A 15,398-nucleotide genomic window follows, 5' to 3' on the forward strand; every position below is an offset into this window, starting at 1 on the left:
CTGCTTCCAGTATGATTCTTCTGCTTTTGCATCCTGATTCTGCTGGTTTCACTCCCCTGCTTAAAACCTCCCATTGATTCCTACTGCTCTTAGAAAGAAATCCGTGCTTCCAACTATGGCGGACAGAATAATGGCCCCTCAAAGATGTCCACCTCCTAATCCTTGGAACCTGATTGTGCTATTTTACATGGCCAAAGGGGTTTTGCTGATGTGCTTAAGTTTAATATTAAGTGTGCAAAGGCCTCTGCTTTTGTATATAATTGTAATGGGTTGAATAGTGGTCCCCAGAAATATATGTTCAAGTCTGAACTCCCAGAACCTGTGATTCGACCTTACTTCAAAAGCCGTTCTTTGCAGATACAATGACATGAAAGGTCTCAAAATAAGATCATCATGGGTTTAGGGTGGGCGCTAATCTAGTGACAGGTGTCCTTATAAGAAAAAGGCAGAGGACATTGAAGACGCAGAGACACACAGCGGAGACTGGAGCTCCACTGACACAAGCCAGTGAACTCCTAGAGTCACCAGAAGCTAGAAAGGCAAGGAAGGATTCTCTCCTGGAGCCTTCAGAGAGAGCTTGAACCTTCTGGCATCTAAAACTATGAGAGAGTTGATTTCTGTTGTCTTTAAGCCATTCAGTTTGTGACAATCTGTTCCGGCAGCCACAGGAAACTAACACAACAGTCTTCCCTGCACTTCTCTGTTACACCATAAGCCATTAAGATCCTGTTTGCCTACCATGTTGCAGACAAAAGACACCTTGCCGTCCTCCTCCCTCCCATCCCTCCATGCTTCTGCCGATTCCTCTCTCTCCTCCCCAATGCTTTGATGACCCATTAGTATATATTTCTCTGTATGACTTTGCTTTTAGCACACACAGTACAAACATTAAGATTAAAAACAAACAGCACTAAGATTAAAAATGTTTAGCAACCAGGATGTCCCATGGGCTGACCAATCTGAATGGATGCCAGCTACCACGCTGGAGCAAAGTCCAGATGGCCCACTGCCAGGCCAGGCATTGCCCCCTTAGGTGCTGGATCCTGGCCAGCAGATATTGACAAGACTCCTGGTGTTAATTCTTACTGTATACCAGGGTCTGTGCTGAGTAACGATCTCTTTGAGACCACCACAGTCCTACAGGTGAGGAAACTGAGACTGACTGAAGTTCAGTGATGTGCCGGAGGTCACGCAGGTTGCAAGCAAGTGGCAGAGGAAGGGATGGAAACCTGGCGGCCTGAGTTTAGTCTGATTTTTTGTCGGGAGTGTGAGGAAAAGCCTGGAGAGAATAATTTCTCTATGGAATAGGGAATACTTAAAAAAGATGTGTCATCCAGTCTAGGGGCCTTCGGAAATTAAATTATTTACTTCAGACAAATGGTGCCAGAGGGGATAGTAGCTGACTCACCATTCAGTCCCCACTGGAGCTGCAGGTTTAATTGCTGGGAGGGAGGCCTCATGGAGGAATGATCAACTCTGCCCCATCCCCATCCCAGGGAGAGGAGACCTCAGAGCTTATGATACAGTAAGGTGTGGACTACACAAATTCTGCGGCACCTCCCAGGGGTCAGGAATTGTATCCAGGTCCTGGAAGGTGAGAACTTGGTGGGATTTCTTAAGCCCTGAGCCTTCCTGCATTGACTCTTCTTTCCCTGCTTGCCTTCCTGAGGTCATCTGCAGTGAAGGCTTAGTCGGGAAAGGAAATAAGTGCTTTTGTTTGGGAAGAGCAAAGACTGCATTGAACAAGCAATCTGTACCTCCACCCTTGGACTAGAGAAGTGAAGCCAGAGATATGATGAGTGACAGTGGCAAGAATCACATGAACCCAGGAGGCAGAGAGATTGTGGTGAGCTGAGGTGGCAAGACTGCCCTCCAGCCTGGGGGACAGAGAGACTCCGTTTCAAAAACAAACAAAAAATGAATGGTGTTGGCTTTAAAGAGAGAAGGGCCCTAAGTGGCCTGAGCTTGCACAAGAGAAGAAAGGAGAAGGATGGGGAGTGGGTACCTTACCCTTAGCCAGAGGCATGGTCCCGGGAGTTTAATCACTGAACTCCAGCGGTTCCCTGACAGGCAGGTGGAGGCGAATGTGAGGGAGGCCCACAGGACTGCAAAAGCAGCTGGTGCTGTGAGTTTACCAGTAGGTGACTTTCTTGTGATTCCCCCCTTATGCCAAAAGCCATGTTTGCTGAAAGTCAATGGCATTTTCTGGAACTGCCTGTGGAGGTGTACTTCACAGGAACTTTTAAATAACTTTAGTCCCAAGTGATTCATTATTCTATTACATTAGTTAGTTGTTGGCAGATCTGTCACACTGTATACAAAAGCTGAGCTATTTCAGAGACTGTACTTATGAGTCATCTTGCTGACTTTCTGTATATATTTTCTACCACTGTTCTATAATCTCTTTCATTCACCCGGTATATACAGGTGATAATTATGTTCTTTCCTTTTCCTACATTTTTCTTTCTGTGAGATTAAAATAGCAACATCAACAAAAAAGGCAGGTATGGTTTTCTTTAACATATCGCTGAGATTTATAAAATGGACTTTGATACCAGTGCTTCAAATTAGATCTGAAATGAAAAATAAGCTAATATAAATGTTCTCCTGAGATCTGCAGAAAAGAATATGTGAAAGTGTCTCAAAATTAGCCAGGCGTGGTGGCAGGTGCTTGTAATCCCAGTTACTCGGGAGGTTTAGGCAGGTGAATCACTTGAATCTGAGAGGTGGAGGTTGCAGTGAGCTATCACGCCACTACACTCCAGCCTGGGGTAGAGCGAGACTGTTTCAAAAAACAAACAAACAAACAAAACAAAACACACACACACACACACACATAAAAGTGTCTATTGAGATAGTCTTGCATTTGAAGGGCCAAGCAAATCATGTACTCAACTTGGCAAATTGCCAACTCTTCAAAAATTCTTTTTATGTTTAATGAATCTAATTCATTCATTATTTCTACTGGAGTCTACAAAGTTTGTCTTGAACACCTCAATATTTGTCAGCACCAAGAAGGCTGAAGGGTCTTTTTCAGGAAGGAGAGAGGGAAAAATTATAGTGACCCAAGAAAAGATGGATTTGTATGACTGAGATGACTGCAAACCACATGTTCCACTTACTGTGCTATTTCTGGAAGGCATTCCCTTGGCAACTTTTAAATGTTATATTATCATTTCTTGGAGACTTCTCTAGCTGTTCAAATGTGGTGAGAAGATGAGAGAGTTATAACAGGAGAAGGAAGAGTCTTGCTTCTCTGATTGAAAACTGTTTCTCCATTTCCCTTCTTTTTCTTTTTCTTTTTTTTCAATCCTTGAAACTTTCTCCAGTTGACTCGGCCACATGGGTTGGAGTTCTGTTGCACATACTCAGAGGAACACACACTTCTCCATTCAAATGACCGCATCGGGAAGTTACAAGCATAACTTTGACTCAGCGGAGGCTTTTCTATCCACATATTTCACATACATGAGCTGTCAGACCTCGGATGAGGGTCTTTACGCAGCTTCAAGATTTCTTTTCAGCTGCTCCAGACATGACTTCTTGGCAGATAGTTCTAAGGAGGCTGGACCTCAGAGTATGAGAGCTGCCCACTTGTTCAGGCAGATGCCCTATGATGACACATGTCCGTCGCGCGGTGGCTCACGCCTGTAATCCCAGCACTTTGGGAGGCTGAGGCGGGCGGATCCCCTGAGGTCAGAAGTTAGAGACCAGCCTGGCCAACATGGTGAAAACCCGTCTCTACTAAAAACGCACAAATTAGCCGGGTGTGGTGGCACGTGCCTGTAATCCCAGCTACCTGGGACGCTGAGGCGGAAGAATTGCTTGAAACCGGCAGGCGGAGGTTGCAGTGAGCGGAGATGGCACCACTGAACTCCAGCTGGGTGAAAGAGCGAAACTCCATCTCAAAAAAACAAAAAACAAACAAAAAAAGTGACAGATGTCTACAAGTCAACGCTTAAGGAATGCTCATCAGCTGGAAATCTGGAATATTCTCAGTTTTTAAAGTTTTTTTTTTTTTTTTCTAGATTCTGCAGAGGGTGATTTATTCTTCAGCCATGATCATCGGGGCCTGGATCATGCTTTTTACAAGTGACTATACTCGCTACTTTTTTGTTTTGTTTTGTTTGAGACAGGATCTTGCTCTGTCATCCAGGCTGGAGTTCAGTGGTGCTATGATGGCTCACTATAGCCTCAGCCTCCTGGGCTCAAGCGATCCTCCCTCCTCATCTCCCCAAGTAGCTGGGACTACAGGTGCATGCCAACACAACCAGCGAAGTTTTCTTTTTTTAGAGAGGGGGTCTTGCTGTGTTGCTCAGGCTGGTCTTGAATTTCTGCACTCAAGTGATCCTCCTGCCTCTGCCTTCCAAAGTGCTGGAATTTTACAGGTGTGAGCCACTGTGCCCAGCCTAACCACATTGAAGGATGAGTTTAACCATATTTTGAAGTAAAAAGTACATGTATTTAAGAGAACTGAAAGTGACTGTGTGACTGGATTATTGCGTTGGCACTTATTAGTTAGAAGCCTTGGTTGAAATCAACAGAAAACCCAACTTACGCTGACTTAAACAATGAAAAGAATTCATGGTGTCACCTAAAAAGTCCGGAGGTAGTTCAGGCTCTAAAGGCTTGATTAAGGATCTTGTTTCTTTTCCTGTCTCTGTTCTGGCTTCCACTGTATGAACTGCATCCTAGGGCAGTCTTCCTTCACAGTCCCAAAGCAGATGCCAACAGTCCTGGGATCATATGATTCCTTGTTCATGTCAGCAAGAGAGAGAAACCCTCTGCTCTCAGATGTCAGATAAATTCCTGGGCTTTATGCTAATGGGACTGGTGGCTGTATCCAGGAGCATGGGTTACCCTGCAGAGCATAGATCAGCTCATCACTGGAGTTACGGGGGAATTAATCCCATCCAGATTATGCTTGTCTTGCTAAGAGTGGGGTTGAATGGTTATGCAAAGGAAAATTAGGATGTTGTTTTAGAAAGAGTAAATGGACGCAAGGAGGCAAAAAATACCAACACTATCTATTGAGTGTACTGGTAGAAAAACTGTGAGGTCCCTGGAAAGGTGGGCTGAGGAGTGAGAGTGGATTTTAAAGAGTCTGAACTTGAAATCTTTGAAAGACTTTAGTCAGCAATTATCACTCAACATCCACAGAAAGCTCTCCAGGGATATTTAATATCCAATAATCTTTTTACAAATAAAGCTTTTTGTGTGTGTGGTTGTACAAGTTAGATGTCTGGATAGTGAGTAGATGAATGCCTGTTATTTTAGGCATTGCACTTTTGTTATGTTTGGAATATTTCACAATTAAAAAGTGAAAGCAATGCACAGCCTTGACAGACATTACCACTGTTCACCAGTGTATCATTTTTCTCCTTCCTGGGTGCAGGAAGACTGCAGGAAGACTGCATTTCTTAGCTTGCCTTTCAGTTAGGCCGTATGACTTGGCTGTGGACAAAAATGACATATGTCTCTTCCGGGCCAAGGCAGCAAAAATTCCCATGCAAACTTTCAGTTCTCTCTTCTCCTTCAGAGTGATAGTGGAGGCCGGATATTAAGATGGTGGAGGTGTAAGAACAAAGCAGCCTGGATCACTGAGTCACTGCATGAATGTCAGCTGCTTTGGAGAACCAGCAGATGTTCTGGTTATTGATTTCTGTGTGTTCAACCCCCCCAAAATGTAGTAGTTTCAAGCAACAATTTACTATTATCTCTTATGATTCTGTGTCAGCTGACTGGGCTAAGCTGGGCGGTTCTTGCTTGGGTCTTTCATCTGATTGCAGTCAGGTGTTAACTGGAGCTGCAGTCCCCCTAACAACTCATCGGAGCTGGATCTCCAAAATGGCTCACTCAACTGGCTGGAATTAATGCTGGCTATTGACTGGGTATAAGGAAGCTGTCAATTGGAGCACCTATGTGGCTTTAGAGTTTCACTGCATGGGTTCTGGGTTCCTACCAGATGCATCCCAAGAGTGAGTATTCCAAGAGACCTAGATGGGATTCAAAAAGCTTCTTACAAGCTACCCCTGGATGTCCTGGAACATCACTGCTGCCATGTTCTGTTGGTCAAGGCAAGTCACTAAGGCCAGTTCAGGTTCAAAGGGAGGGGAATTAGACTCTTACCATTAGTGCAGTGAGTAGCATATGCCACAGAGCAGGAAAGTATTAATAATGGTTATCTTTTATTATCTACTACACCTGACTTACAGCTGACTTTGGGTGAGAGATAAATTTTATGTGTTAAGCCATTGAGATGTCCAGCAATTTTTGTTGCCTCACCATCAGCCTAGCCTAAGCTGATTAATAAAATGGGAATTGTAGACAATATAGAAAAGACTAAAAAAAAAAAAAAGAAAGAAAAAGACTATGGTTACCCTTTTATGTAATTTCTCCTGTTCTTTTTTTTTTTTTTTGAGATAGAGTCTCTGTCTGTCGCCTGTTCAGAGTGCAGTAGCACAATCTCAGCTCACTGCAACCTCTGCCTCCCAGATTCAAGTGATTCTTCTGACTCAGCCTTTCAAGGAGCTGTCCTGTTTTTTTTTATACATATTTTTAATATATTGTTATCATGCTATATAGATAGGTTTGTAGTTTTTATCACTTAGCATTATAATATAAATGTATCCCTTTTCTATCAAGAAGTCTTAGTAAAGACTTTGAATTATTGAATAATATTTCATTGTGACAAAGTATTAAACTGCTCTCAAACAGACGTTTAGTGTTTCCCACTTTTTAATGGTATTAGAATACTGCAATAAACGTCTTTGAGCATAAAGCACCATTTCTTATAATAGTTTCTTAGTTTGGGCTCCTATAATAAAATACCATGAACTGGGTGGCTTATCAACAACAGAAATATATATATATTTTTACACTTCTGGAAGTTGGAAGTCTCAAATCAGGGTGCCAGCATAGTTGGGTTATGGTGAGAGTTGTACACTACCTGCCTCTTGTATCCTCCCATCGTGGAAAGAGGCTGAGAGAATTCTCTGGGGTCCTTTTATTAAGGGCGCTAGTCCCATTTATGAGTACTCCATTCTCATGACCTCATTAACTCTCAAAGGCTCAAACTCCTAATTCTATCACTTTGGGGGTTAGGATTCTAACATGAATTTGGGGGTGACACAAACATTCAGTTCATAACAGACAGATTATATTCGTTCATCTTTGTATCTTTGATTTTGAAAGATTTTATTCTTAAAATTTTCTTGCAAGCACCCTTAACTCTACTCTCATTCCCCATCTCTTTGTAGACAATGGTCAAATTTGTATTTTCAGTCCTGATCTCTCTCCTTGCTCTAGACTTGATATTGCTATGTGAGATCACTAATAGATGTTTCAAACTAAGTATGTCAAATGATTCTTGATTCCTGTGACATCATGCTGCCTATCATCTTTATTTCCTTTATTGTACTCACCACTGTCTGTGTTTTTTCTCCTTGCTAGAATGTGAGCTCCACGAAGACAGGGACTCTGTCTGTTTCTTCTACCAGGCCATCCCCAACTCTAGGAACAATACTTAGTTAATAGCAGGCAATAGATATTTGTAAATAAATGAAGGAATTGATATATAAATAAACAAGATGAATTCACTCTATATTTTCTTTCCACTCCAACCTTATCCCCCAGTGGAAGATTTCCGTGATAATTTTGGTCTTCAAATCCATGACGAACATATTTTTATTTCTCTTTATATCTACAGTACTCCGTTTCTGGGAAAGCTGAATGTGTGTCAGGACTCTTCTTGTAGGAAAGCAGATATGCTGGAGATGATACGGGAGAGAAACAACAGGAGAAAAGTTCAGTAAACGGAGAAAGTGTTGCATAGTGGGAAGAGGTCATTCATAACTTTGCATCGCTATCAGAAAGCTATTTAATTTAGTGTTTTCCAGATCAAAATTTCCTTTCTAACACTTAGGAATTTTGGCCCTCGTTTTAGAAACAGATCTTTGCACCAAGTCCTGTGGTCTCTGGCTATGAGCCTCTCTGCCTCTTGCCTCTGTTCCCTGTTTTTTGGCTTCCTTGCCCTTAGTTTCATTTCCAAATTTTGGTTTCCTTTCCTAAAAGATGACTTGCCTTATGTATGAGTCATAATGCAATGGCGATTGTATGTGCTGAGGCCCAATTGAGGTAGAACGGGGAAACTGCTCTGCAAGGAGCACAGACCCTTCTCTGGGGCACTCTTGGTCCAGCCACCTTCCCCTCTATCCAGCCATGCCTGTCTGTCTTGGTGCCCACCAGGCCTGGTGGCTGAACTTGAGCTAAGGAGTGGAGAAACATGTGGGCGAATCTGGGTAGAAGTCAGGGCTGGAGATGAGTGTAGGAGATAGCTTCATACAGTCAAAGGGAGACCAGGTGAGGAGTGGGACTGGGTGGCTACAACTGAATGACAGTGTGTTCACATGGTATTTGTCCTGTTTGTGAACAGCCCTTTTGTGTTCTCAATTTCAGGAATATAAAGTCATTGAAGAGGCACAAAGATGGTGGAAAGACCTTTGCAAGAATTGGCCAGGGACCTGTGAATCAGACGTGTCAAAGATTAATATACCACTTCCTGCCTTTCCACATGAGTGGTAAAAATTTATATTTTCTTAGTAATTTCAAGAGCAGCAACATTTGCTACAACTATTGCCAACACATCCTCTGTTTATTGAGCATCTATTTGCTAGGTGCCGTGCTGTGTGTTTTACTTAATATTATCACTAATCTTTATAATCCTAGGAGATAGGGATTGTTTTCCTCATTTTATAAATTTTACAAATAAAGATATTGAGGTACAGGCTGGGCATGGTGGCTCACGCCTGTAATCCCAACACTTTGGGAGGCTGAAAAAAAAAAAAGAAAGAAAGAAAGAAATTGAGGTGCAGAGCAATTAAGCCACTTACACAGAGTTAGCCAACTAAAAACTTACAGAATCAGAATAATAATTCATTTTGAATTATTATTATTATTTTTGAGATGGAGTCTAGCTCTGTCACCAGGCTGGAGTGCAGTGGCGCGATCTTGGCTTACTGCAACCTCCACCTCCTGGGTTCAAGTGATTCTCCTGCCTCAGCCTCCTGAGTAGCTGGGATTACAGGCATGTGCCACCACGCACATGTTTCACCATGTTGGCCAGGACGGTCTTGATCTCCTGACCTCATGATTTGCCCACCCCAGCCTCCCAAAGTGCTGGGATTACAGGCATGAGCCACCGCACCCAGCCCGGCTTGCTTTTTAAATAGATTCACTTGGCAACGTTTGAATTTAAGGTTTCTGTTGAATTTTGTTTAATCTTGCACCAATTTTTAAAAACCTAATACAGTGTTCTAACTTTGCAGATTTTATGCTTATTTTGAGCTAGTTTCATAGGACATAAGCTTGTTAAATAACTGCTTGTTGAGGTTAAGGTTTTGCCATTTATAGGATTTAATGTTGAGGAATACAGCATTTGCTGTATATTTTTCCTCTAATGGCAGGGGAGGTAATGTTCCAATAATTTAGAAATTTTCTATGTAAGAAAGCAGCTGGTATGGTGTGGCTGTGTTCCCACCCAAATCTCAACTTGAATTATATCTCCCAGGATTCCCATGTGTTGTGGGAGGGACCCAGGGGGAGGTAAGTGAATCACGGGGGCCGGTCTTTCCTGTGGTATTCTCTTGATAGTCAATAAGTCTCATAAGATCTGATGGGTTTATCAGGGGTTTTCGCTTTTGCTTCCTTCTCATTTTCTCTTGCCGTTGCCATAGAAGAAGTGCCTTTTGCCTCCCACTGTGATTCTGAGGCCTCCCCAGCCATGTGGAACTGGGAGTCCAATGAAACCTCTTTTTCTTCCCAGTCTCGGGTGTGTCTTTATCAGCAGTATGAAAATGGACTAATACACTAAATTGGTACCAGTAGAGTGGAGCATTGCTGAAAAGATACCGGAAAATGTGCAAGCGACTTTGGAAGTGGGTAACAGACAGAGGGTTGGAACAGTTTGGAGGGCTCAGAAGACAAAAGGAAAATGTGGGAAAGTTTGGAACTTCCTAGAAACTTGTTGAATGGCTTTGCCCAAAATGCTGATAATGATACGAACAGTAAGGTCCAGGCTTAGGTGGCCTCAGATGGAGATGACAAACGTGCTGGGAACTGGAGCAAAGGTGACTCTTATGTTTTAGCAAAGAGACTGGTGGCATTTTGCCCCTGCCCTAGAGATTTGTGGAACTTTGAACTTGAGAGGGATGATTTAGCGTGTCTGGTGGAAGAAATTTCTAAGTAGCAAAGCACACAAGGGGTGACTTCGATACTATAAAAGGCATTCAGTTTTATACAGGAAACAGAGCATAAAAGTTCAGAAAATTTGCAGCCTGATGCTGCAGTAGAAAAGAAAAACCCAGTTTTTGAGGAAAAATTCAAGCTGGCTGCAGAAATTTGCATAAGTAGCAAGGAGCCTAATGTTGATCCCCAAGACCATAGGGAAAATATCTCCAGGCCATGTCAGAGACCTTCACAGCAGCCCCTCCCATCACAGGCCCAGAGGCCAAGGAGGAAAATGTGGTTTCATGGGCCAGGCCCAGGGTCCCCATGCTGTGTGCAGCCTAGGGACTTGGTGCCCTGTGTTTCAGCCACTCCAGCCATGACTGAAAGGGGCCAATGTAGAGCTTGGGCTGTGGCTTCAGAGGGTGGAAGCCCCTAGCTGTGGCAGCTTCCATGTGGTGTTGAGTCTGTGGGTGCACAGAAGTCAAGAATTGAGATTTGAGAACCTCCACCTAGATTTCAGAGGATTATGGAAATGCTTGGATGCCCAGGCAGAAGTTTGCTGCAGGGGAGGGGCCCTCAAGGAGAACCTCTGCTAGGGCAGTGCAGAAGGGAAATGTGGGATTGGAGCCCCGACACAGAGTCCCCACTGGGGCACTGCCTAGTGGAGCTCTGAGAAGAGGGCCACCATTCTGCAGACCCCAGGATGGTAGATCCATTGGCAGCTTGCACCATGCACCTGGAAAAGCCACAGACACTCAATGCCAGCACCTGAAAGCAGCCAGGAGGGAAGCTTACCCTGCAAAGCCACAGGGGTGGAGCTGCCAAAGACTATGGGAACCCACCTTTTGCATCAGCATGACCTGAATGTGAGACCTGGAGTCAAAGGAGATCATTCTGAAGCTTTAAACTGCCCTGCTGGGTTTCAGACTTGCATGGGCTTTGTAATCCCTTTGTTTTGGCCAATTTCTCCCATTTGGAACAAATTTACCCAACGTTGTATCCCCATTGTATCTAGGAAGTAACTGGCTTGCTTTTGATTTTGCAGGCTCATAGGTGGAAGGCACTTGCCTTGTCTCAGATGAGACTTTGGACTGAGGACTTTTGAGTTAAGGCTGAAATGAGTTAAGACTTTGAGGGACTGTTGGGAAGGCATGATTGGTTTTGAAATGTGAGGACATGAGATTTAGAGGTTCCAGGGGCAGAATGATATGGTTTGGCTTTGTCTCCACCCAAATATCATCTTGAATTGTACTCCCAGAATTCCCATGTATTGTGGGAGAAACCCGGTGGGAGATAGTTTGAATCCTGGGGGTGGTTCCTCCATACTGTTTTTGTGGTAGTGAATAAGTCTAATGAGATCTGATGGTTTTATCAGAGGTTTACGCTTTTGCATTTTCCTCATTTTCTCTTGCTGCTGCCATGTAAGAAGTGCCTTTTGCCTCCCTCCATGATTCTGAGGCCTCCCCAGCTATGTGGAACTGTAAGTCCAATTAAACCTCTTTTTCTTCCCAGTCTTGGGTATGTCTTTATCAGCAAAGTGAAAATGGACTAATAAAGCAACCATTGTGTATTTTTGTGTATGAGTATTTGAATTGGATCCAAAATGTACCCATGATTGTGCCTTGTGTTTTTCTAAAAAATAGAACAATACATACTTATTACAGAAGATTGGCTAGATACAAAGAAGAAAAAAGGAAAAGAAGCATGCTAGTCAAAGAAAAAACAGTAATACAGCAGTGTGTTTTATATGGATTTTTTATACTCAAGTTTACATATTTTACATGTAATTTACTAATTTACTTAGAATGTATTTTATTGTAGGGTGTTAAGCCTTGTGTTTCTGATAGAACAGAGGTGATTATAAACCTAGTTCCTTAGTTTCCAATATGACAAGTAAATGATGTCCCTGTTAGATATAAACTTAGTTTGCAGTAAGGCAAATGCTCAATTTATATTGATTGTTGGGAAAATTCACAGGATGCAATGTATACTAGATTTATATGTTAAAACTCCCAAGATCAAGATCAAATTTCTGCCAAGAAGATTTAATTTTTAAAAATATTGATAAGTATCTCAACATCACTTTTTGATTCTAAGGTGAGATAGCTTGACAGATGGTTAAAAGAGCAGTTGCCTAAGGAAAATGATTTACAATAAATCTTTCAAGAGATGAATTTAATTGCCTGCCAAAAAATTTCTCAAATAACTCTCCCAGTTTAAATTTCAACCTCTCCAAGAGACATGCGCATTTTTTTTTGAATGGATTTTATTTTTGGAGCAGTTTTATGTTCACAGTAATAATGAGCAGAAAGTTCAGAATTCCTGTTATATCCCCTGACCCCTAACACACACAGCCTCCTCTACTATCAACATCCTGCACCAGAGTGATACGGTTGTTATTCATACAATCTATGAATCTACACTGACAAGTCAATATTACCTAAAGTCCATAGTTTATGTTAGGGTTCACTCTTAGTAGTGTACATTCTGTGGGTTTGGACAAATGTCTGATGGTATGTGTTTACCATTACAGTATCATATGGAGTTGTTTTATTAAAAATCCTCTGTGCGGCTGGGCACGGTGGCTCACGCCTGTAATCCCAACACTCTGGGAGGCCGAGGTGGGCTGATCACGTGAGGTCAAGAGTTTGAGATCAGCCTGACCAACATGGAGAAACCCCATTTCTACTAAAAACACAAAATTGGCTGGGCGTGGTGGGGCATGCCTGTAATCCCAGCTACTTGGGAGGCTGAGGCCAGAGAATCGCTTGAACCCAGGAGGTGGAGGTTGCGGTGAGCCGAGCTTATGCCATTGCACTCCAGCCTGGGCAACAAGAGCAGAACTCTGTCTCAAAAAAAAAACAAAAAACAAAAAAAATCCTCTGTGCTCTGCCTATTCACCTCTCCCTTCCCCCAACACCTGGCAACCACTGATCTTTTCACTGTCTTGATATATATATATATATATGGATATATATGCTTTATATATAGGGGTATATATATGCTATATATATGCTTTATATATGGGGTATATATATGCTATATATAGGAGTGTACATATGTGCTATATATGCTATATATAGGGGTGCTATATATTATATATATAGCATACATATATCCCTATATATATTTTATATATATAGCAAGACGGTGAAAAGATCAGTGGTTGCGAGGTGTTGGGGGAAGGGAGAGGTGAATAGGTAGAGCACAGAGGATTTTTTTTTGCTATTTTATATATCTATATTAGATATGTAATATATATATTTTTAGATATCTATATCTATGTATCTAAATTGTATATATCTAATAATAATTAGATATATACATCTATACATCTAATTATATATAATTATATATATCTAATAATTATAAATATCTAATAGTATATATATCTAATATAGATATCTAATATAGATATATATATTAGAGACAGGGTCTTGCAATACGTATATATTTTAGAGACAGAATCTCTTACGTTGCTCAGGCTGAACTTGAACTCCCGGGCTCCAGAGATCCTTCACCCCAGCCTTCTGAGTAGCTGGGATCACAGGTACAAGCCACCATGCCTGGCTCCGCAATATATTTAAAGGAAATTTCTATGTCATTTAACTGGGAAACTTTTCTAAATGGTTTTCTAAGAGCTGACTGTAAGGGTCTTTGATAAGATGGCACAGAACTGGCCGGGCACTGTGACTCACACCTGTAATCCCAGCACTTTGGGAGGCCGAGGCAGGCAGATCACTTAAGTCAGGAGTTTGAGACCAGCCTGGCCAACATGGTGAAACCCTGTCTCTACTAAAAATACAAAAAGTAAATTAGCTGGGCATTGTGGAGAGCACCTATAATCCCAGCTACTTGGGAGACTTGAACCTGGAAGGTGGAAGTTGCAGTGAGCCAATATCTGCCACTGCACTCCAGCCTAGGCAAAGAGCGAGACTCTGTCTCAAAAAAAAAAAAAAAAAAAAAAAAAAAAAGGCACAGAACTGTATTTCCAAGCCCAGGGTCTTCTTGCTTCAAAGCAAAAAGTATGTGATGCTGCAATTTGGGGATGAGGTTATATGTCGAATTATTCTCTTTACATAATGAATTTTAGAAGGAATATAATATCTGATCCCACTTCTTGCAGTCCAGGATTTGCAGCAAATGTGGTTGTGCCAAACTGGTTTGCAGGTCACAGTGGGCAGCAAAGTCACAAATGTCGCATATTGAAATGCTCTGAAAGATGCTGTGAGTACGATGGGTTATTTTCCCATAGCCAGGGAATATCTTGTCTTCTGTAAGAACAGTAAATTCGCTTTCTGTTCTCTGGGGAATTAGAAAAAAGTGTACAACGTATTGCTGTTTAATCATATAGCAGTCAGTTTAGGTCCATTTTGAGACTGAATATTTACGACAACTATCTTAGTTTGTCTTGCATTATTCAGAGTAGTTTATTTAGTGCTTTATATATATTTTAACTTTTCTGGGAAATAGTTTCAAACTTACAGACAGGTTGCAAAAGTAGAAATAGTATAAGGAACATTCATATACCCTTTACCCAGATTTACCCACTAACATTTTACTCCATTTGCTTTATCTTTATGTATGTGAGTTTTCTCCTTTATATGTAATATTTAAATTACGTTATATATAACATTTATACACACATCATTTACCCCTAAATACACTAGTGCATACATCCTAAGAATAGGTATATTCTCTTATATAACCAGAACAGTAAATTTAACTTTGACACAACACTTTTATCTAATTTTCCATTCATGTTTAATTTTGTCAGTTGACCCGATATCATCCTTTATAGCACCCTCCTCTTATAGTACAGGGTCCAGTCTAGGGGCAGGTATTGCTTTTTTTTTTTTTTTTTTAAGAATACAGCCCCCTACCCTTTAAAAAGTAGAATATTCAGTTTTTTGCTTTTTTTTTTTTTTTTTTTTTTTTTGAGACAGGGTCTCACACTGTCACCCAGGCTGGAGTACAGTGGCATGATCATGGCTCACTGCAGCCCTGACCTCCTGGGCTCAAGCAATTCTCCCACCTCAGCCTCCTGAGTAGCTGGAAACACAGGTGTGTGCCATCACACCCAGCTAATTTTTGTATTTGTTGTGGACACCGGGTTTTGCCATGTTGCCTAGGCTGGTCTTGAACTCCTGAGCTCAAACAGTCTTCCCACC

The 15,398-nt window shown here is 41.8% G+C and overlaps 2 protein-coding genes across 8 annotated transcripts in view; both read left to right on the forward strand.

The window, feature by feature from the left end:
• The window catches only part of NDUFAF6 (NADH:ubiquinone oxidoreductase complex assembly factor 6), a 234,608-nt gene that overhangs the window by 217,297 nt on the left and 1,913 nt on the right, over positions 1-15,398 (forward strand). For 3 of the 7 annotated variants that reach the window (XR_012416544.1, XR_012416543.1, XR_012416542.1), the window contains exons 9-10: positions 8,458-8,579; positions 11,654-11,707. Coding sequence is in view for 4 of the 7 variants with exons in the window: in XM_045398522.2 (XP_045254457.2) it covers positions 8,458-8,579; positions 14,354-14,454 (223 nt within the window). In the remaining 3 variants the exon portion in view is untranslated. Of the gene's footprint in view, positions 1-4,028; positions 4,093-8,457; positions 8,580-11,653; positions 11,708-14,353; positions 14,455-15,398 lie in introns of those variants that run through there. The other 4 variants (XM_045398522.2, XM_045398520.2, XM_073999126.1 and 1 more) reach the window with 2 other exon arrangements.
• The window catches only part of PLEKHF2 (pleckstrin homology and FYVE domain containing 2), a 35,887-nt gene continuing 28,946 nt past the window's right edge, over positions 8,458-15,398 (forward strand). The window contains exon 1 of the mRNA XM_005563737.5: positions 8,458-8,579. The gene's annotated coding sequence lies outside the window, so the exon portion shown is untranslated. The remainder of the gene's footprint in view (positions 8,580-15,398) is intronic.

The sequence above is a fragment of the Macaca fascicularis genome, chromosome 8 (genome assembly GCF_037993035.2).
Source record: "Macaca fascicularis isolate 582-1 chromosome 8, T2T-MFA8v1.1".
Taxonomy (NCBI): Eukaryota; Metazoa; Chordata; class Mammalia; order Primates; family Cercopithecidae; genus Macaca; species Macaca fascicularis.